General features: G+C 36.6%; 3 protein-coding genes and 1 long non-coding RNA gene across 9 annotated transcripts; 1 reads left to right on the forward strand and 3 right to left on the reverse strand.

Annotated features, from left to right (window-relative positions):
• Nucleotides 1-2,483, forward strand: LOC113717362 (tetraketide alpha-pyrone reductase 2-like). The gene is made up of 6 exons (XM_027242168.2): nt 1-116; nt 678-850; nt 1,324-1,512; nt 1,669-1,831; nt 1,977-2,166; nt 2,342-2,483. Exons 1-6 carry the CDS (start codon nt 11-13, stop codon nt 2,481-2,483), a joined length of 963 nt encoding a protein of 320 aa, XP_027097969.1. The 5' UTR covers nt 1-10.
• LOC140016923 (uncharacterized) lies at nt 1,165-4,063 on the reverse strand. Of its 6 annotated transcripts, none has more exons than XR_011823211.1 (5): nt 3,906-4,063; nt 2,841-2,922; nt 1,915-2,580; nt 1,645-1,803; nt 1,165-1,423 (listed from the first exon to the last, which is right to left on the reverse strand). It is a non-coding gene; the product is annotated as an uncharacterized lncRNA (long non-coding RNA). The 6 variants fall into 6 exon arrangements; XR_011823210.1 differs by having other exon boundaries at nt 1,915-2,583; XR_011823209.1 differs by having other exon boundaries at nt 3,032-4,062.
• A 2,798-nt stretch (nt 4,064-6,861) lies between these two features.
• On the reverse strand, nt 6,862-9,180 carry LOC113716747 (ethylene-responsive transcription factor ERF118-like). The gene is made up of 2 exons (XM_027241169.2): nt 8,882-9,180; nt 6,862-8,664 (listed from the first exon to the last, which is right to left on the reverse strand). The coding sequence occupies exon 2, from the start codon at nt 8,403-8,405 to the stop codon at nt 7,260-7,262; it is 1,146 nt and encodes a 381-aa protein (XP_027096970.2). The 5' UTR covers nt 8,406-8,664; nt 8,882-9,180; the 3' UTR covers nt 6,862-7,259.
• A 10,705-nt stretch (nt 9,181-19,885) lies between these two features.
• LOC113716540 (alpha-xylosidase 1) lies at nt 19,886-25,741 on the reverse strand. Its single transcript, XM_027240920.2, has 3 exons — nt 25,456-25,741; nt 24,398-25,092; nt 19,886-21,965 (listed from the first exon to the last, which is right to left on the reverse strand). The coding sequence occupies exons 1-3, from the start codon at nt 25,686-25,688 to the stop codon at nt 20,083-20,085; spliced, it is 2,811 nt and encodes a 936-aa protein (XP_027096721.1). The 5' UTR covers nt 25,689-25,741; the 3' UTR covers nt 19,886-20,082.
• Nucleotides 25,742-27,752: the final 2,011 nt, after the last annotated feature.

Genomic DNA, 27,752 nt, shown 5'->3' on the forward strand with positions numbered 1-27,752 from the left:
ACAAGGAAAGATGCCAGAATACTGTGTCACAGGGGGCACAGGGTTCATAGCTGCTTATCTTATAAAGTCTCTCTTGGAGAAGGGTTATACTGTGAGGACCACTGTAAGAGATCCAGGTACTTTTCTTGTTTGCAGCCAAAGTTGCTGCTTAATTTATGAAACAGTAATCAAGCTTAATTATTCTTGATCATTCCATGTCTTGGTAAGATTTTTATCAAATTGAATTGTGAACTTTCTGATTTCCATTCCACAAATCTGCTCTCTTGAAGAACAAACTATCGGGTGACAATATTAGCAGATAAAATCCTGAGGAATGTAGCTGCAATCTCCACATACACAAGTTACTTGAATATTTTGATTCATTCCATGCTTATCAAACAAACAAAAGTTAGTAAATCTGTTCATTGGCATAGTCGAGGGCAAGAAAGTTTTTAACTTTCTCTCGAGTGATCATCAGAGTTTCCTTAATTTTTTTTTTTTGGGAAGGAGGGGGTGCGGCGTGGGAGCAATCAGATAGAGTCAATAAGAGGGGAGAAGAAGGGCCTGGCTGGGGGTAGGCTTTATAGAAATAATTCTTACTGTCAATAAAATTTATATTGATTCACAAATATTGGCAGAATTTCTAGGTGCAGTTCAAGAAATTTCTGGACAGTAACAAGACTAATTTTCTTTGACAGAAAATGTGGAGAAGGTAGCATACCTTTGGGAGCTAAATGGAGCTAAGGAGAGGCTCAAGGTTCTCAAAGCTGACTTGCTCGTGGAAGGAAGCTTTGACGAGGGAATTGAGGGGGTTGATGGAGTCTTCCACACAGCGTCTCCAGTGCTTGTGCCATATGATGAAAATGTTAAGGTAAGGGATTAGAGAAACCAATAACTCTGGATGAACATCTGCAACCTGCTTTCCTCTATCAACAACATTTCTTTCTGTTACGAAAAGTAATCTTGTCTAGAACCATCTGCAATTCCTTTAGTAGGAATAGTGAAGGTGCAATTCTTGATTCCACTGAATGATGAACACTCTTTGGACATTAAAAGAGGCGCACTTTGATGCAAAAAGAAAATTCACTTTGGATTTGGAATATTAGAAAGCTCATTTTTCATCCCTGGAAATGAAGTTAAGATTTGACAGAAATTTTCTTTCTCAGCAAAAGATGAAGAAATCAGTCAGGTGAAATTTAGCATTTTGGTTGATTAAAATCAGTTGAAAGAAGAAGAAAATATGTAATAAGCGACTAAATTCTACAGCCTGGTCACCAACCATGAGAATTGTGCATGGCTAAGTTGTTTAAAACAGTAGAATTGACCTCTTCTTCTCTGTTGCAGGCAAATTTAATTGATCCTTGTATAAAGGGCACCTTGAATGTGTTAACCTCTTGCAAGAAAGCAAGGAGCTGTAGAAGGGTGGTCCTAACATCTTCGTGTTCTGCAATAAGATATCGAGATGATGCTCAGCAAATTTCTCCACTTAATGAATCTCATTGGAGCGATACAGAATACTGCAAACGCTACAATGTAACAATGTTTCTAAGTGCAACTTATAACTTTTCGTGTTGAATCACAATCTTAAAGCCTAAGCAGTTGACATATATTTTGCAGCCAAAAAATTTATTTTAATATAAAAGGATCTGGTTCTTAATTAGTAACTGTATTGGTGGAATCTTCTTTCAGCTGTGGTATGCCTATGCAAAGACTATAGCAGAGAAAGAGGCTTGGAAATTTGCAGAAGAAAGTGGAATTGATCTAGTGGTGGTCAGCCCCTCTTTCGTAGTAGGTCCTTTGCTCGCACCCCAACCAACCAGTACGCTGCAAATGATATTGGCCATTGTAAAAGGTCAACACTTGAGTAGCTAATCTGTTATATAATGACATTAGAATGCTGTGTTCTATCTGATTTTGTGTGAAATGGTGGCTTACATTATCAGCTATGTCCGCTAATCTATAAATGACTGAGTTCAATTATTGATGCCATTGATCAGGTCTGATTAAAGAACACCCGAATACAACAGTAGGGTTTGTGCATATAGATGATGTCGTTGCAGCACATATATTAGCAATGGAGGAAAGCAAAGCATCAGGCAGACTGGTATGTTCAAGCTCAGTAGCTCACTGGTCCGAGATCATTGAGATGCTAAGGAACAAGTATCCAGCCTACAACTACATAAACAGGCAAGAGAAACATTTTATACTTTTCTGTCCTGTTTTTCCTCTTATGGAACTGGCATTTGTTATTTGTTTTGACTTTACTCTCTGAATCAACCAGATTTTTTCTATTGGTGCCGTAGTGTCTCTGAACTTGACCTTCTTCTTATATAGTCTTGAGTGTTTTGTTTTCCATGTTTAGGTGTAGCAACACAAAAGGAGATGATAATCCACACAGCATGGACAGCAATAAAATCATACAGCTTGGGCTCCCACCGCTGAAATCCCTTGATCAAATGTTTGAGGACTGCATCAGAAGCTTCCAAGAGAAGGGCTTCCTCTAAGATCAACCAAATCTTCTGAAACGCCCTCTCAATTCAAAGATCCTATCCGCTAGGAGTACATGTACTGATTTACCGACTGTTCTTGAATCATATTGTCCTGCTAAAACATATTTTAACCATTCAAATATATCAGTATGCCAAATAATGCTGGCCTGCGAAGCCAGGCTCTTGATCAAAATATTGTGCACGACTCAAACTTCAATCACGGCAGTGCTTGTTAAATTCCCATGCTAAAGTAATCTTCATTCAAATAAGTAATATCTTGACTGAAATAAAATCACCAGACATTCCAAAAATTCAATTCGGTAGTAATAAATGCTCTGCTATTAAACCAATTTAAAGAGGCGAGTGCCATACACGAACAGTACAGACGTAAGAAACAGCATAGGCCTTCGATTCTTGCAATATCCAAATGTCCTCCAACTTTTGCTGAATTAGCCTAATAAAAAACCACGATTATCAACAATTGGTAGGGAAAAAAAAATATAATCTGAATATTAAAGTAGGATAAAAAAAAAACTTCCAGAGGACTGAGCAATCCTTAATACTTGTCACATTTTAAGATTCTCTTGAATGAATTATTGCAGCATGGAGGGTGGTACATAAGCAATCCTTCATTACTTTCTTGACCAAAACGGGGCTTTTGCAGTATTGAAGCTCATGGAATGCAAACCTCAAAACAGGCATTTCTCAATCTTCATACAAGAGAGCAAAATGAGTTCAACATTTGTAAATTGCTACTTGGAGAGGATCGATTGCAGGTTATTCTAGCAGGCCCAAATGGTGTAAGGCCGTTAAGCGCCCCGACTTATCAAGGGGAGCCCGATGAAGAGTCTCAATTGATGAAAATTAGTGCTAATTAATTAGTTAGTGTACTAATACCCCCGTCAGCAATCTGCAGAAACACACACACACTCTCTCTACTTAAAGGGGGATCCACGACCTAATCCAAAAGGCATGCTGACTTTCAGGTTACACCAAGGACCTTAAGTAGAACACACGCACCGAAGACCTTAATTAGTTGGTGTACTAATACCCAAAAACAAGATATTATTCACCCTTTCCCATCCTCAACTGCTAGACCCAAGATTGGACCTCTACACCTAACAACGGGAAGAACTTTAAGAACTCTCTCCTGACCACCAAAATAACCCTAGTGATTTTATTAAAATACAAGTTTAATTACTCCTAAAGTATATATAAATCTCTCAGACTTAAACGGTAGTAGACTTCCTCGTATAGCTTTTTATATGCTAATATTTAGGACATGATACTGTTTTTTTTTTTTTCTTTTCTAAGTTGTTGTTTTGTTAGGAGGAAAGGGATGACTTAGATGATTTGGAGGGAGGAATTATAAGTGTAAGGTCTTGGATTTAAGACCTTTCACTTAAACTAAAAAAAAAAAAAAGAGTAGGGATTTACAATTTTCTCTTTGAGTTTGAGGAAGCCGGGGGGGTTTCGGCTTTTGACCATCTCCATCACTGGCTAACAACTAGACGCAGATGGACGCATCTTATCACAGAATCATATTAGCGACTCAATTAAGTGAAACTCAAAACTGAGAGAATTCATATATATATATATATATATATATATATATATATGTGTGTGTGTGTGTGTATGTGTATATATATATATATCCGTAATCGTATGATAAGGATATTTCATCTACCTTCAAACAAGACAATAATGTCGTCAATATTATGGGTTGGACTCACAAACGTGACAACACATATAAGTTGAAACTTCTCAAAGCCCTTTGTCCATAAAATCCAATTATCCGCCATAATTATCAAACAAACAAACAAACAAAGGTATGGAGTTTGGATTTGAAAGTGATCATTAGCATTCTAATTCAAACTGCAACAATTTAGAACTATATCTACATTTTCTTCTTTTAATTTTTCTTCCCTTCAACAACTTCCTTCTTTCTTTGAAAAATGTTACCCAGGACTTTCACACTAATTGTAACATACAATGTATATTGCAATATGTAGATGTCAATACAGCAATGAAGTTAACTTTTAATGCAGATTCTTTTTTGGCACATTGATGTTTTAGTACCTACATTAATTTGTTTGGATTGTGAATTATTTATCAAATTATATCTGCTTACATCATCATTACAATTTCCAACGCACCTTTTTATCTTCCCAATTATCTTTTTATCTCACATACATCACATCACAAAAAGTGCTACAGTAAAAATATCTCAAATAATTCACAATCCAAATAATTGTTTTGTGTTAGTCCATGTATATATATATATATATATTTTTTTTTTATTAAAATTTTTTTATATAAATTTGATTTTAATCACCGTTACATATCAAAAAATATGCTTACATAATCATAAATCATTTACACAGCGTCTACTAACATTTAATTTTCATATTTACGACGAGAGATTCGAGCACACAACATTTTATCAAGAAATCGTGTTGTCCTTGTCACCTAGTCAACTTGTGTTGGCGGTTCATATCCTATTTGATGCAATCACGATTGACAATAGTAAGGAACCCCAACTCGAGGCACTACAACATTTCCATTCCGTATAATTTCGAGCCCCAAAATCTCTGGCGGTGCCAGTGCCACCCCATCTGTCTCTCCGACAATAATAATACTATGTATCTAAGAAACAAGACACAAATAAAGACTAGCAAAATCGTGAGATACGATGATGGGAGCGTAATGTATTTGTATGATTCGATAATTATGCATTCGTGAGATATGATGATGGTTCAATCACTTTTCGTTGAAGGTCCATGGCCTTAATATCACCTCCTTAAAATAAATTAGAATAAGAGTAGAAGTAAAAATAGAAGTGGATGTAAACGTAGACGCAGATGATAACTATCAACCCAAAAAAAATAAAAACAGAGACGTGTCTTTCGGCCCTACTTGTAAAAGTACTTCTCCTGAGCCTTGAAGACGCTAAAATGACAAACACTTGGACAATTGTGTGTTTAAGGGCTTCAAAGTTAACGGAATGGACAATGATGTTCAACCAATAAAGACAAAAGGCAGCCAGCCTTAGATTGCGGAATTAAACTAACTTAAAAATCACTCACTCAATAATATATACATCAAAAGGGGCGGCCAAAGAGTTGCATTTCTTATCCTGCAGTACATCCGATCTAGACATCTTCCAAAACCCATGATCATTGCACATATTGATAGTGTTCTTCGACGAGTCGTGTTCTGATTGGTTGTTGATGATTACCAGCACATGCTAATTTTTACCATTTTTCCTTCATATTTTTCTGGCTCTGGTTTTAGGTATTTTAAGGGGGGGAAAAAAAATATCTTGCATCATTTTTTTTTTTTGGATAAATGTATCTATGCAATTAGAAAGCGGTTGACGAAATTATTTAGGATTTTTTAAAAACTTTGTATGTTTCTAAAGAAAACGTAATACAAAAGATTATAAATATGCATTTGAGAATTGGATCCGCAAGCAGACGGGAGAGTGAGTCGATGAAGAAAAAAGAATAAAATATGGGCAGGTGAGTGACTTAGTGGATTAGACAAAAAAAAAAAAAGAAAAAAACTCAGGGATAAATCTTTGGGGGAATATAACGTCACTTATTGGATTTGTTTTTAAGTTTTGACAACTGTTCCCTTTCTCATCACCACCTATTTCTAGAAGTGGGTTTGGGAAAGAGAAAGAAAAGCCAGAAAGAAATTGATTTTTTTTATATATATATATATAAAAAAAAAAAAAGAGAGTGTATAGCCAGCACTAGCAGAAGTGCCAAAGCACGCAGGACTGGAGCGGAGTGGAGTCAGCGTGAGCAAATAGTACGTGGCAGTAGGAAGTGGCACACAGCTAGCTCCAAAATCCACTCTCCCAACAGATAACTATCACCTTTTAACGGCCGCAAGTTGCTGATATCTTTTGCTTGGCGAAGCAACCATCGACGCCTCTCCTCTCATCATCAAAGAAATTTGGCCCACGCTTTTAGGTTTTTACCTAAAATCAGACTCTGTATTTTTTTTTTTTTTTATAGAGCTGATGAGGTAGTAGAATGAATTGGCTCAGCTCAATGGTGTAGAGATAGTAGCGACAGTGACCAGATTTTAGAGAGATTTCAGGACGATGATATTGGCCCTGGATGTTAAAAATTGGCACTTTCTTGAAAATTTTGTGATTGGAAGTTGTTTTAGCACTACTGTGTTGTTGTAGCAGCAAATAGTATCCCAAACTCAGCCAGCAGCAAAAGAGGAGAGATCCCCAGAATAAGCAGGCAGCATAAAGCAAAAGACCAGACCCCATGCTGTCCCAAAAAGCCAGCCATAATGAACGATTTTTACTGAAACGACTCCACGGTGGGAGGCAAGACACCTAGTTTTGATCGCAAATGTTGCGAATCCAATGTTAGATGCAAAAACCAACTAATAATAAATATTTCACTACTAAGCAGAGGTTCATAATCACACCTTAAACAAAGAAAGAGAGGGATTGAACAAATTCCTCGCACGGCTACAAAAACTCTCGGAGCAGAAAAAGAGAGCTTGAAAGCCCCTTGAACGGCTCCCAAATACAAAACCCCGAGCAAAAAGCTCATCCCCGAACAAGACCCTCTCTTTTTTTTTTTTTTTTTTTGGCCAGACAAACAAATAAATAAACTCGCTCGGACAAAACCATTTTTTTCCCAAAGAACTTTATACACATCCCTTGGGATTAAACTTCCTCATCAACTCCTTCCATAGATAATACTCCACTAATAACTAAATGCTATACTGCTAATAAATTAATTCCTACTACTGCAAAACTTATGCTGCAAAACTTATGGGCACACTGTGTTGATTTTCAAGAGGTGATGCTCCATTCATCAGGGCTGGCCCATCATCCATCCACGAAAAGGCTTCATTGCAAGCATCAAAGTCGAATTCGAAGTCGAAATCAGGCAAAGCACTCGGCTGATCATCTTCAAAGCGACAGATTGGTATGTCTTCAATGTCACCAATGACAAAGTCTCCAAGAGACTGTCCAAACTCCTCCTCTCCCATAAACAGAGAATTTAGCTCAAAATCCAGCTCCATTCCCTGAGCTAGTTCAGCCAATGACAACTCATCCTCCATCATTAAATCCAGATCAGGCACCTTTTGCTCAACAACTTTGGTTCCCTCAGCAACATTTTTCACCTTCTCTTCTTCATCTTGCTTCTCACCATCCACAGAAGCCATAGCCGGAGTTGCAGATGAGGTCAAACAATCCAACTCGAGGACAGACGCCGGAGATGTATGCGATACCAGGCTTTCAGCGGAGTCCTCAGATACACAAGCAGGAGCTTCGTTCTGATTATGTGGCTGCGAAACCGCCATTGAGCTAGACTGATTATTATTATTATCGTCATTGACATTAGAACACTTCTCAGACGCATTTTGATCAGCCATGGCCCTAGCTTCAAATTCAAGTCGTTTAGCTTCATAGGCTCTTGAAGCTTCCTCCGGAGAAATATAAGTACCCAACCAGATCCTCTTTCCCTTGAACGGGTCGCGAATTTCTGCAGCCCATTTGCCCCATTTCCTCTGCCTGACACCTTTGTATTTGGTAGAGGAAGGCTTTGATTGAGGTTGACTCAGGGGTTTAGCTAAACCCTTCTTTTTCTTGGGGTTGTTTTTCTCCCCATTATTGCTCTCTTGACAGGAATTTTCAGCTTCTGGGGCAAGAGCCACAGCCACAGGCTGACCGGGTTGACTTTTCAACTCCACAATAGGGAGGATAATCTCCCTAAGGAACCTCTTAGGCTTCTTCTCAATCACCCTTTCATCATCTGATGAATCAGTATCAGTCGCATCCGGGTCGTCACAAAACACCCGAATCTTCCTCACAGGTCTGGTGGGTTCAGCCATGATTTTTGGCCTCTTGTTATGATGCTCTTGATTCAGTATGACTTGTCTCCGAGGCTCTGGCATTTTTATTTTCCTTTTTCTTTCAATCACTCAACTCCAAAACCCTTAATCAAATACCCAGAAAATCCCCCAAGAATGTGCTTTTATCCCCGTAACAGAATATTAAACAAAAATCAGCTACCCAAGATAATTTAAATTCTTCCAAAAAAAAATAAAAAGAAAAGGGGATGTATATCAGGTATGAGGCCCTCTGAAGAACAAAAAAAGTGATAAATATCGCTTTATGTGAAATCCCCCAAAACACTCTACTCCAGAACAAGTCCTGCAAGAAGGAAGAGAAATAACAAATAAAATCAAAATCCGCAAATAATAAATCAATACGCACCACAAAAACTAACACCAACCCGTTTCAGATCAGCCCCTAAAATCAACAAATATCACAAACACAAATCTTAAAACAGCCAAAATCATAAATCAAAAAAGCATGTACATAAAATATCTAAAACCTCTGGGGTTTAAGGCAGAAGATAAAGGAGTACCTTTTGGGCCTCAAACGCATCGAAGCAGTTGGGAAAAGAAGAGAAGAGCTCCGGCGGTTCGCAGAGCAGAGGGATTTCTGATTGTTGATAGCCAATAACAGAACAGCAGAGGAAACTGAAATCCAGCAGAGCTTCTTCAATAAAGCCCCAATATTCTCAAAACTCGATTGGAATCTTGCCGACATAAATCTCAGCACCCAACCCCTTCTCTGTTTCTCTCTAATCCCTCTTCTTCTCTTCCTCTTCCTTTGCCCTTGAGAGAAAGCAAAAAGCAAGAAAATATCGCCCCAGACAAAAAGAGAAAAATCAGATCAGAAATAAACCCCTATATATAGAAATAATAAAAAGACCAAAACCCCGGTGTAGAAGGAAACAGTGAGGATGAGAAACCTATGGCCCAGATTTCCTTTTCTTTCGTATTATTTTATCTCTTCCCTCTATAATATAATGGCAAAAGTTGGTCAGCTCAGTGGGTTGTATCGAAATTCTCCTATAGTAACAGTAGTGTGATTTAGACGACCCCTTCTACTACTAGACTACTGGAGTAATAGAGGAGTGAAGAAACTCCCCGAAAAGTGGGTAGTTGTTGTGTGTGTAGTGCGTGTGTTTGGCTACCAAGGAAAAAAAAAAAAAAAAGACCAGCAGCAACAATTGACTTGACAAGACGCAAATCTCAATAGAAGTGAAAAACATTTTGCTCCTATAAATAACCTCCGTTTACATCGAAAATCTAACCAAAAAAATCATAAACAATTCACTACTATGTGTAGTGTGTGCATATTTTTTCAAAGGTGGAAAGAGGTATCTGGTGGAGAGGCATACCTTGTTGGGTTGTTTTGTCTTTTTAACGCATTATTACTAGTATTCTAATTCTAGTAGCGGTAGATTACTTTTTTTTACTTTTTGGCCTTCTTCCCCTCCTCCCAAGCGGTCAAAATTGGTGCATTAAAGGAATGGGCATACATAATGTGAGGGGTCATGAGTGTGTGTTGTACTGTACGCAGTAGGACTTCTGGTGGGTGAATTGAGGACGTGTTACTGTGTGCTGAGCTGGCATGGTCCCATGAGTGTGCCATGAGTCCATCTCCTCATGGTCATGGTTACCATAGGAGTATAATTTTATTTGGTTAAAAAATTACCTTAGCTGGCGGCAGCTTTACCCACGCGCTGATTGTTTTGGAATCACGCACCAGTCGGAGAACCTTTACACCTGTGATTGAACGGTTGATGATTCACGGTGCATTACACGCACCGAGTGAGAGTGTGGGTACAGAGAGGCGTTGCTGCCATTTTCTGGTTTGCGGGAGGAGAGTAATGCCGCCATCCGCCAACCTCTAGTATCATGGAATGCGGTTTACAGCTAATTTTCCTAGGACGATGTTAGGGCTAAGGTTTGAATATAATAACGCTTCCGCCACTGAAGTTGAAGTGCTTCCTTGTCGAAGTAATTCTTTTGAAAAAGAAATTCTTCTTTACATAAAATTCTTAGGTACTTTCTCTCCGTCCATTGCTATCTTTTATGGCTTAGATTTACTCCCTTTTTATTTTTTATTTCTTTCCTTTTGAAATTCATTAATAGCATAATTATTGGTTTTACCAATCAGCCCACCTAATGCCAAATACTTATTCAATGAATCCACCACCATTCATTCATGGGTAAGACTTTGGGTTTATTTTCAGCGTAAAGAAAAATATATATACTGCTATAACCGATTTAATGTATCAATAACATGACTTAATTTATTTATCACGAGCGAATATAACCGACTTGTGTCTCATTTTATACAAGGGTTTTCAGCTAGAAATACAGTTCATTTAGAAAATATACTATGCCTTGTATCTATTAATGAATGAATGTGAGATAAAAATGTGATTAAAAAATACGTAAAACAACGATTCAAATAAGATTGGAACCATTCAAAGCGTCAAACCATTTCGGAGGCTTGAGGCCATTTTCTTGTATGTGAGAGTTTTTTGTGGGATGAATACTTCAGAGATGCAAATGATGCTCGATACATTTAAGTAATCTCATTATTAATAAAAATTCCACAAATGAAATGGCAAACTCTAATGAGAATACGCATCATCTTGAATTGAGTTTATCCCTTTTGCCAAATTGGAATTTTTTGCCAATCACAAAAGTATCAAAGTGTATCTCTTTACATACGTAATTAAAGGCGAGAAGAATCCTAGAAAGAGGTAAACAAGATTCTCCCAAAAAGGTATGAGAATTTTGATAGCAGCAATTCTAACCATCCATGCTCTATCCCGCCAATATAATCTATAGATATGCTTTTGGACGATCTTGATCCTTAGACCATGCCTTTTGTTTTCTGGACTTATTTATTTGCAGTAGTCGATTAAGATTTGGAGGGGACAGAGAAGATGGTAGCATATGAATATTATAGTAAATAAATTTCTAAGTTTAGTAATCTAAACCATCCTGCAAAGTCAAACTTCGAGCATCTTAGTACATCATGCACGTACCTAACTATTTACCCAAAAAAAAAAAAAAAAAAAAAAACGCACATACCTAACCTTGCACCTTAAGTGGTATTTTTTTCATAATTTTAATTCATTAAAATAATAAAACCTAGCATAGTAGTTGTAGAATCCTGTCTCGATTGCCTGAATTAGTGTTGAAGCATCTTCTTGTATGGTGTGGCATTAAGATCCCGAAAATCATTGAATTGAACATTCATGATCTCCAAATGACATGCCTATCATGTTTGCGTTTATCTTTTTTTTTTTTTTTTCCAAAAGATCAGAGATTCATCAATCATGAAACAAAGATTGCAAAGCTGGAATATTTATCATGAAACAAAGATTACCTTAAGTGGTATTTATCATGTTTGCGTTTATCTACATTAACAAATTTTCGAAATATTCGCATGCAATATTTGAAATTTATGTTTCTATCTCGTATATCTTTACAACGTGTTTTTCTACAAAAAAAAAAAAAAAAAATATAAGATGAATTCAGAAGCACTTTTTGATTTTCAATATAAAATATAGCAAACAGAATTCCATCGATCTAATTCACGAGCTTATAGGATAACTATCTTATAAAATACCAAGATAAATAATTGTGAAATGCCCTTAGATTTATTTGTAATCTTTGAGGAGCCGTATGAGGTGAAAATCTCACATATATGTTTCATTCAAATTAATCATGGAGATTGAATGCAGAGACTAGCACACTTTCTCTGTTTTACGCTTTTTGTATTTGTAATTGGAGTTGGACGATGAGATTGTACGTGACAATTGAATGAGAAAAATGTTTTTAGCTACCTACACGTAATGTCTCCAAATTATTATTATTATTTTTTTGCCTATGCATAAAAGAGACATGTTTTGTGACTTTGAATAAATTGAAAATTAAAAGAAATGTCAACCATAAAACAATTATATACTAATACCATATAAATGTGTTTAAGACTGATTCTTTTGTACAATGCCGTACTAGTTTTCCAATTGTAAAAAGGATACAATCATTTTTTCCCTAAAGTAGGTTTTTCCCTTTTTGTTTTTCTTTCTGAGCTTAATGTATGAAAGATATTGATATTGAGAAGTGGCAAATCTATTTGTCACCATAAAAAAAAAAAAAAAATTCCTTACTAAACATTTTGCCTTAACAGATGCATTTATTCTAATCTCCATGGAAAATTGTCTAAACTACCAATTTCAAGGGAATTTTTGGGGAAACTCTGGCACTAATTGTAATATCACATAAACTCATGAACCAAAATAGCAATTGGCAAATTTATTGAGTGTGCAAGCAGCAATTACTAGCTTTCTAAAAGGAAACTTCTACTACTAATTTAATTAAAAGTATCCTCCTTATCTTTTACTTTGGATCCTTCAGGGTTGGGCCGGCCTCATCTCATCATCATGATGCGGCTCGTGCCACCATTTTCTTTTTGACTAATGTTGCATTGCATACCAAACCACATCTTTATTTTCTGCAGATACTGTAAAGTTGATTAAAAAAAGAAAAGAAGAAGGAAAAAAAAAACTACTGATCGGTCAGTACCCCCGCAGCACGTGACCTGTTGGCTGTTTGCTTCGATATTCACAAACCTCCCATTTTCTCTCCCCATCACACGGTCCATATCCATCCATCCATCCATCCCCGACTCAGGCACTTAAACCCTGTCCCGTTACTCCAACCAATCGGTACACCCCACACACACATACTCCATGCTTTTAGAAATATGCTTATTTTTTATGCAACAAAACTTTTAATGCTAGTAGAGTGTCATTCAAGATTTGAACTTTTTTGATATAGATAAAGTGAACTTGTACAAACAAACTTGTGATGTGGATCTATATTGAAAATTTTGTCGTTAAATGTTAATGCTATAGATTGTTCCAATTTAAAGAGACTTCAAAGCGCTTGAATATGGAGCATACCTAATCTCGATAGAAGCATGTTTTGGCGTCATTTTCTTTAGAATTAATAGTGTTTGGATACAAAACTTATCCCAAATAATATTTCGCTTGCATCATAAATACATTTTCCAACACACCTTTTTATCTCACATACATTACATCACAAAAAGTGCTACAGTAATTATTCCAAATAATATTTCAAATAATACCCTATCCGAACAAACTAATTTGAAATGTTACATACACGGTCAGTGTAAATATTCTTTTACACAATCAAGTATAAGTAAATGACATATAGTTAAAAAAAAAAAGTGAATTTAAAATTTGAAAGTTAATTATGTGGCATTTAATAAATAGATGACAAATAGATAAAAAGTGAATTTAAAATTTCAACTGTAATAATATGGCATTTATTTGGGCTTGCTTGCGTATAAAAATGTCTGCATTAATAGTGTATAAAAATTAATCCCTTTTCTCTATGGAGCATAAACTTTTCTATTACCTCCTTAGAAATCTTTTGCAGCAAGGAAAAAGGGAAGGAGAACATGAGAATAAAGGCAAATGAAAAATCTATAATTATGAAATTAACTCTAAACCCAATAACAAATCACACCCTTTTATGTAGAAATGCCCTTGTATATTCTACAGATACCATAACTAGTTTAAGTTTAAAACTATCTTCATTAGAATCCCCTTTCTGTATGGGGCAAGAGTGTGAATGAAAGGGAGCCAGGAACCAGATTCTCTTTTTTTAAGACATAAAGAGGCAGACATTGATCACTCACCTAAAAACAACACATAATGAATGTCACTTACAAAAAAACGTCCCCATTTCTTGCTCAGATGTAAAATAAATAATGTATATATATATATATATATATTCTCCATGCAGCATTAAAAAATTATCAGAAAGTGCAGAGCTTCTTTTCTAACTTCTCACTAGATAGTTGCCATAACCAAGTCACGTGACGACCCCTCGTGTCGCTGTCCTGCAGGTCACGCGCGCTCCTGCCCACCATGGCATGTATACATAGCATGCCCAAACATCTTGTTGCCATCATCATATAACACCATGCATGTCACATATACATACAAATGCTCCTGCATATACATACGATTATGCAGGTGTGTTGACCAAAATGGTCAGAATGCTCGAGAATGGAGTTTTGGGGGCCGCAGTGGAGGAAAAGTGGGCTACGCCAGTGTAGATGAGTGGACCAAAGAGTTGCTTCGATTTCCCGCCTTGGACGCCGACGTGGATCCCACCCGCCACTCTTTTTCCCGCCAAAGTGTAGGGTAAAGCCCGAAGCCTACTGTGACACGTGGATGGATCGTCCAGTTGTTGGATGCATATTGATGACCAAAGAAGGCCAATTTTTTTTTTTTTTTAATGCTAGAGGACAAGCCCATTGAGCGTATTTGGACAGTGAAATAATTATTGCAGCGTTTCTTTTTTTAATATGACGCATGTAAAATTGAAAGATAGTTAAAAAGATAAAAATATGATCGATGAGTAAATATTTTTTTTTATTTTTGAAGGGTTGAATTAAATAATAAAATGAAAAAATTATAAGTAAGAGATTCTGAATTTGTGATCTCCCAATCCAACATAATAAGTCCGGTTTAGGTTTGACTTTTAATCATCTGGTTAAGTGAATGATTATTTGGCGTGGGGTATGTGGAGAAAATAGCAAGAGTATTTATTGATATTTTAATGATCATCATTGACATGATATGGGGTCTAATCTCCAATACTTTTTGAAAAAAAAAAGGTAATAATAGATGTGGGATAAATTGCAACTGAGCTGTATCTTGCACTAATATGTGTTTATGATGATTGGATTGTCTATATTGGGAGTTATGGAAAAGTTTTCTAGTTTTGTTTAAGTCACATTTAGTTGTATAGGTTCGTATTTTTACCAATCACATAAAAAAGTCATCGGGTGGCATGTGCTACGTAGTACTACTACGCTAACTGTTATTTTGCAATGAAAGTCACAACGTTCGTTGATGTTCCTTATCAGCCTACCTTTGACTCCTACTATTGAATCACTTCTAGCATAATAATTAGTGCTGTACTATGTTTCAATAGAAATTTATTTTAATTTTTTCTCATTGTCACATAAACACGTTTTTTCAATTATAACGTCATCATACACGTATTACATTGTAAAAAATATTATGATAACTAATCGAAATAAATTATATCAAATAAGTTTCTCTGCAAATATGCCAACTAGTTTTTTAAAATAAAATATTTCCAATAAGGGCTTCAAGAATAATGCAACAACAACTTTTGAAATACAATAATGTATCTGAAAATAGTTAATTTATCTAACGACTGAGATTAAAATCTCAAGAATCAGAAATCTTGAATTCTAAATAATAACAATAATAAAAATAGATGAATTACTACGTGTTTAAAGAACATATTTTTACTTTCCCAAGATGTGATTTGGACACCAAGCATTCATCCATTGGGCTTCATCCTTTCCCGCCGGTCCCAAGTTGATGAAAGAGACAGGAGAAAATTTGGTGGAGTAGGTAGGCTTTGCTGGGAAACCGGTGGCGAGCATTGGCCTGGAGGCTGCAGTGTACTAGTTAGTAACGCAGTCCAGTTCAGGGGAGGGTGACTTTTTGTGGTTTTGTCTGAGTTGAAATTTTCAAGATTTATATATAAGCAGAGTGTGAAGAAGAATTGTACGGTGCAAGATGAGTGACGCAGTTGCACCGTTCTCAACGGTGAACGGTTGGCATCTTAGAGGGCAGCAAGGCTTTAAATATCGGGAAGACTTGTTTCTGTTTTTTGGGTGAAAAGATCCTTAGACTGGATCTGCTCCGACGTGTTTCCGATCCATCCCCAGCAGTCAATTTCCTCCCCTTATTATTTATTTCCTGCAAAATACCACTACTAGTAGTAGCCTTTTTTGTTTTTGGTTCTCCTGCTGAATTTACCCTGGATAATCATTTTGTGCAAAATTTTTGGGGACAATCTTGAAAACCTCCCCTCAAGTTTAAGTATCAATTCGTAGTTAGTCCGACCGTTAAATTTTTTAAAAATATCGCTTAAGAATCCATTTGAATTGCTATTTATTTTTAGAGTTTTCATTAAAAAAAAATGTAGTGCAGTAATTTGATATATGTATGATAAAAGGTGATTAAAAAATATATTCACGAAAAACGTAAAAATTTATGAGTAGAAAATTTAAGAAAATTTAATCCAAACAAGACAACTTTTTATAACATTCTTCGTCCATTTCAAGATATGTACTGCTAAATTACTAATTAGAATATTCATTCTAAGAGAGAGAAGAGGATTTCTATACAAAACAATTATAGAACTCCATGGCTTTATAGATAGGTTCCTCTATTTATTGTTTCCCTCCTCAAGTTATTTAGCAACCAAATAGTACATGTGTTTGTTTTAGGAGAAAAACGGTTTGGTGATTTACAAACTGTCACAAAAAATGACTATAGATGCTTGAGCTTCAAGAACCCACAAAAAAAAAAAAAAAAGTTGTAAGAAAGAAAGATTAGTCCAAAAGTAAAATATGGAGCTTCGATCATCAAAATTGGATTAGTGATGTAATCGAGTTGAATCGAACTCGAGTATCGCCGTACTCGAGCTTGACTCGACATGCAAGAAGGACGAGCGAATAGTATTATTAGAATTTGGAACTCAAACTCGATGATTGCTCACAGAACTCGAGTTTGACTCGCATTGGCTCGAGTCAATGCGAGCTTTATCAAGGTCGAGTTAGAAAATTTCTATTTTTTTTAATAATTTTTGAGCGAAAAGACATTATTGTCTTTTAAAAATTTTCATACGACTCGAAACATTTCGTAAATTCAACCACTATTTTGGGCATAAGGATAATTTCATAATAATAATATATTAAAGAATTAAAATTTAAAAACTCAATAAGACTCGATGAATTTTCGAACATTACATCTGAATACTTGAACTTGACTTGCTCACCTTATCGAATTACTCGAACTCGATCAACCAGAGTCCGAATAAAGTTTTTGGTCGGTTATGGCTCTAAACTGAATAGTTGAAGAAACACGTACACGTACACGCCCTGAGGGAGGAAAAAGAATTTACTTTGGAAGAGGAATACTTGTAAGGGAAGGGCAGACTTCTGGAGTCTTTGTGAGGGTCAATTTTTCAGCAGAAATCTGCACCGAGCTACGACTCCCAGATCACAGGTAAGCTAAATCATCCTGTCAAGCCCGGGCTCCAGAACATCTAAAAAATTCCATGTCTTTTCCCTGGAAAAATGTGCAGTCCATCAAGTTGCATGTGTTATACCTTTCTATTTTAGTAAAAAAATCAATTTCGAGATTTCAGGGACAGAACACCTAAAATCAAATCAAAATGAACAAGGTTTTTTTTACTTGACGCACAGCTCCCTAGCTGCCTGGCAAAGGCGTCTTCTACTGATTCAATTTAACAAGTGATTTCGATTTTCAAGTCTGCAGTTTCGTTTTCGAACCAGAAGGTCCAGAAACCAGATGTCTTTTCCCTAGACAGGACAAAGCTGCAATTCTGCAGTGGCAGTAGTTGCATGGAAAGAAAGAGTGTGAATAAGATGTCTCCAGTTCTATATATTTTTTTTTAAAAAAAAACTTCAATATTGCAATAATAATTTTACTTCGCTATTTTGCTCTTCTTAACTTCAGTCAGCATTCCAAAAAAAAAGAAAAAAGAAGAGTTTCACTCAGCATCAACTTATATTCTTGCATAGGAATTGCGTATGGGCACCGGCAACCGCTTGCCACTGTGGAGATACCCTTCTGGACTTGCATCCAATTTATGACTAATTCATTCATTGACGTAGCATTCCAACAAATGGCTGCTGGCACTTGGGCAAGAAAATGTGAAATTGTCAGTTCTGAAGAATAAACAAAAAGAGGGACAGAAAAAAGAGGTTCATGAACGTGAATCCATTTATTAGTACATACGTTTGAAAAATCTGGGATCTGCTCCGGGATTTTGCTGTCACAGGAATATGGGCCTAGCTACGTTCATTCTTGGTCCGTGAATGGACCCCAACCCCCCCCCCCCCCCCCGGTTCCTCTCCTCTTACTTTAACTTTGTTAGTCGTATGTTTCCTGTTCTCTGTAAAGTCTTTCACCGGTCGCCCAACCCACTTCAGTCCCTATGTTACATCGCACTACAGTACATTTGCCGACCGACTCTATTACAGGTGGAGTGGGGAAGATATCAGGTAAGAGTATAGTATTTATAGCAAAAGTTTACTAAAATTTAGGAATGATGCATTATTATTATTAGTCCTTGTAACCGTCAGATTATTTAGAATAATTTTTTGGAAAAAATTACGGTAACACTTTTTTTATGTGATGTATGTAAAATAAAAAGACGATTGAAAAATATGTTGATAATACAAGCAAATAAATAGCCATCCAAACAAACCAATTTCCTACGGGCATATTTGGGCTCACTTTTTAGAACGGTCAGATTAGTTCGATTAGCATAATTTACAAAATGAATTTTCGAATATTATTCACCTTGTAATTTGTAGCATATACACAATTTTAATGTCATTTTATCTCGCATACATCACATTAAAATAAACATTACAGTATTGTTTTAAATAATTATTTTTAAGAATATATACTGTCCGATGGGAGAAATGTCCACCAGCAGTATTAATTAAGTTTGACAAGATACTAGAACAATTTATCTGTGTTTTACAACAAAAATTTATAATTTGTGAATTGCATGTTAATTCACATCATGCTTATATTCATTAATAGCTGGTCTAGGACAGTGTTAAACAACTACAAAAATGACTCATAAGAGATTCCTTTTTTGTTTTTAAATACTGTAAATAGCATGGATCTAAGCTCGTTCATGTAATGCTACATATCAAAATTATATATATTTTTTTAAAGTTAATTTAAACCTACAAAACTTGAATAAAGGGTTTTTTTCGAAATACACAATATGACACATCTTTAGTTAACACCATAGTGGTTGTTCTCCTTTCATATACAGTATATATATAGTGGTATAGATAATGAGTAGGTTTAAATGTATAAAAATGTATTTCCCAACTTTTAAAATAATTATTCACAAAAAATATATCACAATTCACAAAGCCAAAAAAAAAAAAAAAAAAGGACCGGCTAGCCCATTAATCAGTTTCTGCCATATTTCAACAAAAATTAACGCGACACCAGGAACCCATGGGTCAAAGGAGGATAACGATGGATTGGGGCCAACTTGGGCTAGTCCAGCTTTACTATCGTTCGATTGGTCACCTTGGGGCCAGGTCCACAAGTCCAGAATGCCAGTTAGATTAAAATGATGGCTGGTGTTAGATTCAAAGGAAGTAATTTCATCCTGATAAATGATTAACTTCCCAGAATTTATTCCGTTGGTTAGAAAGCAATAAGCATAACTTCAAAACTTCCCAATTTATTGTTTTTACTGGGGTTGTTCTGCGTCTTTTAATGAATTTAAACATTTGAACAAGTAGATATCCAAAATTAATTCAAAAAAAAAAAAGATATCCAAAATTAAACAGATGAAGGTGAGGAAAAAGGTAGATTTAAAAAAAAAAAAACAGGAAGGACAATCCACACTCAAATTAATTCGCTTGAATTTATCTGAATGGAGAAGGATGAGCACAACTTAAAGGCCATCTCCTCTCCAACCAACTTCTTATAAAATAAATTATAAAATCTTCAGGAATTTGAGCGAATTTTTGCCTAACACAACAATTAAAAAGGAAAGAAAAAAATGGTGGACAACATGACAAGAATGGAGGAGATTATATTCCTCAGCTTATAATTCCCATTTGCCAGGACATAGTGAACTTCTTACCAAGAGGCAATTCCAATCCTTTAACCTCAACCACCACACTAGTCCTCTTGTCTCCCTCTTCTCCCAACTTCATAGAATAATTTTGCATCGTCTCACTAAATTCCATTTTGGAGAGATCAGAAATGGGATTTCCATCCACTTCGATTGCAAATGATTTGCCTTGAATTGTATCCACTCCTAGCAGTGTAATTTTTTCAATGATCCAACCTTTTTCCAATGCAAACTTGCCCTCTTGAACATCTGACCATACCTTTACTGTTGCATTTCCGGTTGTTGCATAGAATTCAATGTATGTTGAGTATCCATTGCCAAGTTTCATCTCTGGCAGCTCATCATCATCAAGGAAGAGTTCCCCTTTTGCTTCTCCTGTGGTTGCCCCTGCCTGAAATGCCACGACAAGGGAGAAAGGAGTCATCCTTGCTTCTTTAGATATCAATCCACCCTGCTGCATTGGTATTATGGCATTCTGATACAAATGCGCATTGATAACATTCAAAGGAGCATCCAATGTACGGTTGTGAGGCTTTTCGGACACAATGACCTGTGTCATATCGAACAAGCTGTACCAAGTCCCCGGGGGAAAGAGAATTTTGACCTCGGTTTTATTAGGCTCTAGCACTGGAGAAACCATGATGCTGCTTCCTACCAAGAATTGTGTGCTCAATCCATAAAGTTCAGTGATTGTTGGAAAGGAGAAGAACAGTGGTCGAGCAATTGGAGCTCCATTGATGTGTGCTTCATAGCTCAGTGTATAAAGGTGGGGAAGCAGCTTATATCTCATACCAAGAGCATTTCTAGCTGATTTGGCTACTGAATCCCACTGATAAAGCTCCTGCCTAGGAGAATAGAAGTTTGCATGATCCCTTGAGAAGGGGTAGAAAGCACCTACTTCGATCCAACGATTGCAAAGCTCTTCTGTCGGAGCTGGATAAAATCCACATATATCTGAACCTACCATTGGAACACCAAATAAACCAAAATTTAGCACTGTTGAAATTGAATATCTCAGATCTTCCCAAGTTCCCTTGTTATCCCCTGTCCAATGTGCAGCATAATGGCCTGAACCGACATATGTGGAGCGGGACAAGATAAATGGGCGCTTTCCCTCAAGCCCTTGCAGACCAGTGTGAGTTGCAATTGTTTCTGTAAAACCATACAAGCTGTGCGCATTATACTCCAGTATGCCTTTATAATGCACTGCGCTCATGGCTATTGTTTTGTATCCTGGTAATGCTTTTATTCCAGAAGCATTTATTTTGTAAGGTGGATCATCCCAATTTGTCAGCGTAAGGTTCTTGCAGTCTAGGCAGCATATCCAACCTGGTCCAGTTCCAGAGGGACATTGCTTGTCCTTAGGAATTGTACAGAGACCATTACAGAAATTGGAAACCTCATTCATGTCAATCCAGAGGCCATCAACGGGAACAAGTTCATGGAATCGACGAATTTCATCAATCCACCAGTCAACCGTCTTGGGGTTCAGGTAGTCAGGGAAGTTAACAGCTCCAGGCCAGACTTGGCCTAGGAAAGGCTTCCCCTGGTACTTGATGAAGACATCCTTAGCTAGACCTCTTTGGTAGACACCATAGCTGTTGTTTACTCCAATTCCAGGATCTATGATCACAACGTACTTCATGCCCCTGGCATGAATTTTCTCCAAGAATGCCAGTAGCTTTGGACGAGGATAATTTACAGGGTTGAGAGTGAAATCCTTGTGTCCATCCATGTGATCATCATCATTCCAGATCACATCAAGTGGAATTTTGGCCTTCTGGTAGTTCTCAACAACATCTTCAACAACTGATAGGTTATGGTAACCCCATCTGCATTGATGGAAACCTGTGGTTTCAGACATTAAACAAATCGTCAAACCTTCATCTTTTGAAAATCAAGGGAAGAGTAATAGACAACTAAGACATGGCCAATTTTTAGAAAGAGCGTCTGAGGCTAAACCATATAGAAAGTTCACAAACAGCAGAGTTCCAAACAAGCATATCCCCATTAGAATTCTCAACTTGCTCTTTAATCAACAGAGAAAGAAAATAATCTTGGTGAGAGGGTGACCATATTTCTAATCTCCATCATGGAGATGCTTTTTCCCACTTTGTCGGGCACTTTTTAGCCTCCTAGCCTTACAATCTATTTTAAGTTTAGGCTGCAAATCCCTAGAGTAGAGTTTTTAATATCATCATTGGTCAGCACGATAAATAACATTTTGCAACATGGTGAAAGCATTAATCAACATATTTAAGAAAATAAATAAAATAAATTCATTTACTGCAACAAAAAAAGAAAAGAAAATAAACTAAAATAGGAGGTCCCTCAACGCATTTAATAATTCTTGGAGCCACAGACAAGATATTTAAGAAAAGCTTACTTCAAGCAGCAAGTTTTTAAGATTTTTTTTTTTGCCATTTCGTCAGCCATTCTTCGACTAAGGACATTTTCCCATATCATACTGGTTGTTAATAACCAGTCCAGTCGGGTTGTCAACAGTGAATTGTAGCTGACTTGTCAAAGAAACATTAATGTGATCCTCAGATGCCTTCAACATTGTTTTGACTATAGATAGGCCTCTCACTATCTCATCAATGCCAACAAGAGGAACAACATCACTATACTGGATGTTAGGTAAAATGGTAGTTTGCAACATTAACACTGTCAAATTTTGGATCTACCCAAAAAACAGGTTACTTAATGAACCCCAACTAAGTCCTTTAGATTCATAGGAAACATACTCACTACAGTAACTGAAATAGAATGGCATCCTACCTCGAGCAAATATACAATTCTCTATTAAAGTCTGAACTTGATTCAATTGCCAACGGTTTTCTGCTCGGCATTATCATCAAATGGGACCTCTAAGAAACTTAATGTTGGCAACGTGATTTCAATCATGTTTCTAGCAACCCCTCATCTAGGAAACACAATACAGTAGTCAAAAGGGACGACGCCATCTTTGAGATTCAAAATAGTGCTTTCAGATGGTCCACTTGTTCCTCTCCATTAGCTCAAGTAAAGAGAAAAATTAGAAAGATGAGTACAAGCAAAGTTTCCCAAATCTGCACTCTTCTTTGATGGGTACCTAAAGATTCCTTCCTTTTCTTTTTTTCCAAGGGGTAAATTTCTGATCCGAGAAAGCAAATCAATGCAATCCTTGGACAGTAAAAAAAAGTTTTCCGAGGATGACAATGACAAAGGAGAAGATGTACAAGAACAAGCTAGTGGAGTGGACCAAACATCTTCAGCCTAGATTTGGCACGATATCGAAGGCAAATTGAAGGGTGCACAATTATGAATTACCTGCTCCTTCAATGCAGGGTTGGTGAAAAAGGTGGTAAAGAAAAGAAAAAGAAAATGGAAAACAAATTTGCACATGCATAAATAATTGCAAAAACTGCCCCACAGGACACGATTTACATATCATCATCTCAATCATTGAGGACAGGCAATCCTTTTCACACACGTCTCAGTGAAAACCTTCTCCTTGGTTCGCTTCTTCCTTTGTAAACATTAGTTTAGACTTTAGTATACCAGTAATTAAAATGTCGACTGCCTTGTCCTATATTAACCCGTGTGATTCTTTAATTAATCAACATTATCAAGTCTGAACAAACATGTTTCTGGTTATTGAACTCTAGTTGTTCCGAATCTCCACCAGGAAAAGACTGTCGTACCCCTAATATACAACAAATTCAGTATGCCCAGGTCCAATGACCATATCTGCTTAGGTACCCGACACTATCCAAAATTTGGTAATCTCTGTCCAAAAACTAGGCTCTAATATATTTTTGTAACTCCTCTGTTCCTCGTGAAATGTCTTTAGCCTGTCTAATTCATGTCTGCGAAAACTAATGTAGCTATAGATTTGCTTTGGATAAAAACGTTTCTTCTTCCCATCCTGACTACTTTTTTTTTTTAATGGAATTAAGGACTCATCAAGTATAATGTAGCAAAACTAAAGAAAGTTTACACTATCTCGTAAAAAGATAAAATATTAGTCACTCACCGGCAAAAAAATGCAGGATGAGATAAAACTAGTTTCAACTTGTGAAACCAAACTGTTCAATGATTAGGCACCTAAGCAAACCATTTAATTCTGAATAATAATAATAGTAAAAGTGGAAGCACGTATCTTTTGTCAGAGAAAAGAAAAACGCAACAAGAATTAGGATCAAATTTGGATGAAATTCTCAATCATTATATAAGTTGTATGAACTGCACATGTTTAGCTCATTAAATGCTACTAAATGAAAAGTAAAAAAACTTACCAAAAGCCCAGTAGGGCATTGGAGCAGGGCGACCAATGAAGGAAGTGTACTGATCAACAACATCCAAAGGAGTAGGACCAGAAAAGAAGTAAAAGTCCAGAACGCCCCCAATGACCTTGTATGTCAGAGAAGTCCCCGCGTAGAAAACATCCATCCCATTACTATTCAACAGTAGAACAGCATGGGCAAAAGCCTCCCTATTCACATTCCTCAGGTCCATGTACACCGGGTGGGACCCATATAAATCAGTGTTGAGATTAATGGCTGCTACATCAGTGGTGAACAGGGTGTAAGGATCACCAGGATACAGTTTGATTCCATGGGGCTGCGTATTCTCCCCCAAACCATACAACGAAGCATCTTGTGGCAGTTTGGTTGAAATCTCAAGATACTGATCTTTAAAGACCAATGGACTATAAGGGTCTGATTCATCAGAGCTAGAATTGAAAAGGGTCTGACCATCTGATTTTCTTTTGACAGCAAAACTAAAAGGGTCAGTAGTAAAGGCGAATATGAGCTCATTGCTTTCATATTCTGATGATGCCATGAGGACTGAATTCTGGTTCTTTCTTGACCAAGCTATGGCTTTCTTCAGTGCTGCTGGCTTTTCTCTTGGTATCAAATCGTATGGAACTTCCCATCTTTCTTTTTGTGCATCAGTTATGTGAACCCTCAAACGGTTCTCTGTTTCATGCCTGAAAAGCCATCGCACAGCAGCAGAGAATCAAATTTTTTCCCAGAATTTCAAGGTGTGACTCAAAAAGAAGGACGACTGTACCAACAAAAAAGTTGAATTTTGATGAAGTACATGTACTTTATATGATGTACAAGGTGCTGAGAAAGTACCGCAAGAAATAAAAAGATCAAATTTTGACAAAGAAGATTTATTTGACATTTTCAGAAGGTGCTTGAAACAGAATTGCGAGAAAAGATAAATTTTTGACTAGAAAAAGCTAGTTAACAAGCTAAGGTCCTGAATAAAGAAATGCAAGAACTTAGAAAAAGGTCAAGTTTTTAACGAAAGGAAAGTTATGGAATTGCGATTGCACAGAACTTACTTTACATAGAGCTGCAGATAAGGAATATCAGGTCCATAGACATTGTTTTTCTGCTTAACTTGAAGCAGGCCTACTATACCTCCATCAGGGGACTCTTCTACAGAAATCAAACTATAGCCTTGGCCGATTTTAGTTGGAGCAGTTGAGACTACATCAACTCTGGCAATGGATAAAAGGGTCACGAGAAAAAGAGGCAAAATAAAAGAAAAGAATGAAGAACGAGAGAATAACATGATTCTACAAAGAAGAAAGGCACACTTGCCTTAATGACTGGTGTAATAGAAGCTTGGTTGCGGTTTGAGTAATATAGGGGCCAAAAAAATGGTGTCATGGAGTCATAGGATACGTGTGAGATAGATGAGGCTGATGGTGATCAAATGATCAGACCTTTTTCACAGTTGCATGTGACTATGATGTTCTATAGAGGTCCCACTCCTTTTTTGTACTGCTTTTTCTCAGTTTTTGGTCCGCTTCTTAATCCTACTGAATGAATCAGCACTTAGCAGTAGTTTTTTGACGGAATTGGTTGCTGTCTGTTGCGGCAGTGCCTAGAACCGATACTCAAAGAATGGTCACTCTGATGTCCCTGCCGAATGCCGTTGAGGCTCTTTCCGATCAACTTGGTGCTGGCCCTGTTGGGTAGATTTTCTAAAGGAGAGTTCTTGGCTACTTGGTAACATTGGGAATTGTAGACTGATTTCTTTCTTTTTCTTTTTCTCAGTTGGTGTGATAGTTGTGAATGTATGGTACTAGCTTTAGATATAGCTTTGGTAGAAATCAAAATTTATGCTCTAACAATAATCTTCACTAATATTTCATCAAACGACGCAATGATAGCGAGTATCGATTACGGATGCATCCCCACAAGGCCGGGGCCGGCCTGTTTTCTTCTCAATGGCTTGGCCTCTTTATTGCGAGTGGTCCGACTTTCCAGTGAGTGGGAATTGCGGATTATTATTATTAATCAATAAATGCTTCTAACCAAGAAGATGAACTTCCAGACATCATCAGCATCTCAATTATCCCCAGGCAATTTGTTTTCTCTTTAAACTCAACCCGATATAACATATTCTCTTTAAATTTAAAAAAAAACAAATATTCCAGGCAATGTTCGATGTAATCTGTCTGGCTAAGCATGTCAGCATTAGTTATTATCAAATCAATCTGAGAAGGCGTAATAAATTTGGTTTCATCTGATTAATTTAAGTCAATAAAGGGTGAGAAAAAAAAAATAAAGGGAGAACGACGTCTCATCACTTTTTCTGAGTCTTTGTATTGGGAGACGGGAATATGATTCCTTTGTGTGATAAATTCGACGAAGACCAAATGTCGTTTATGGTGCATTATTTCTTTTCTAGCATCTTATTTTATCTTACCTTGTGTGCCGAAACAAAAACTTCTTATAGAAAAAGTGAGAAATGCCAAATTGATCATCCTCAAATTTTGGATCTTTGTTCCTACTTCCATTACATTGGAACTAGTCTTGTCTTCCTTCAAAAAAAAAAAAAAAAAAAGGAACTAGTTATGGACCATGCCCCGATTGGATGACCTTTGGATCCATTATATTGTAGCCACATCTACAAGTTGAAAGTGCTGTTAATCTGTTTGTAGGGTAATTGGAGATATCTTTTTGGGTTGTAAGAAAGCAGACGTTAGAAATTTTCAGAACGTAAATGATAAATAATCTATAATGCTACAGACTGACGTTTTGACAAAGCAATTTTAGATTGCTTATTTGCCATTTTCTGGTTTCTTTGTTCCAAAGGGGAAGGAGAAATATTTGAACGAATACCAGACATATTTGCCTCACTTATTCAGCTTTGTGACCCCAAAAAAGAAAAAAAGGAAAAAACATTAATACTATTCTTCTTTTTGGATAAAGAACTTTGTACTGTTGGAGTTTCTTGAAGCATCTGGCTTATGAACTCTGTAAGTAGCCAATGAAAGTGTTATATGTGTGTTAGTATTGCTAGATTCCGGATAATTTCGTTTGTATATTCGAAATCTTTCTTCTACTAATTGAAAGAAGGGAATGATGATTTCATTGAAAATCATAAAGTGACCGGGGGAAAGTCTCGAGAGAGTTCAATATGTAAGTCAAGAATTCAACTCTGACCCAAAAGGTTAAATTATTAGATTTCGAATCTTTACTTATATATTAAGTGCAGTTTCTTCATCTCTCGAATCAATGTGAAACATAATTCTTTACGTATGAACCTAACATAAAGAAAGTTATTGAAGGGGCTCTAACACATTATAGTTATGTGTGTGTACAACATTTTCTTCGATCCAATTAA

Source organism: Coffea arabica, chromosome 11c (genome assembly GCF_036785885.1).
Source record: "Coffea arabica cultivar ET-39 chromosome 11c, Coffea Arabica ET-39 HiFi, whole genome shotgun sequence".
NCBI classification, from domain to species: Eukaryota; Viridiplantae; Streptophyta; class Magnoliopsida; order Gentianales; family Rubiaceae; genus Coffea; species Coffea arabica.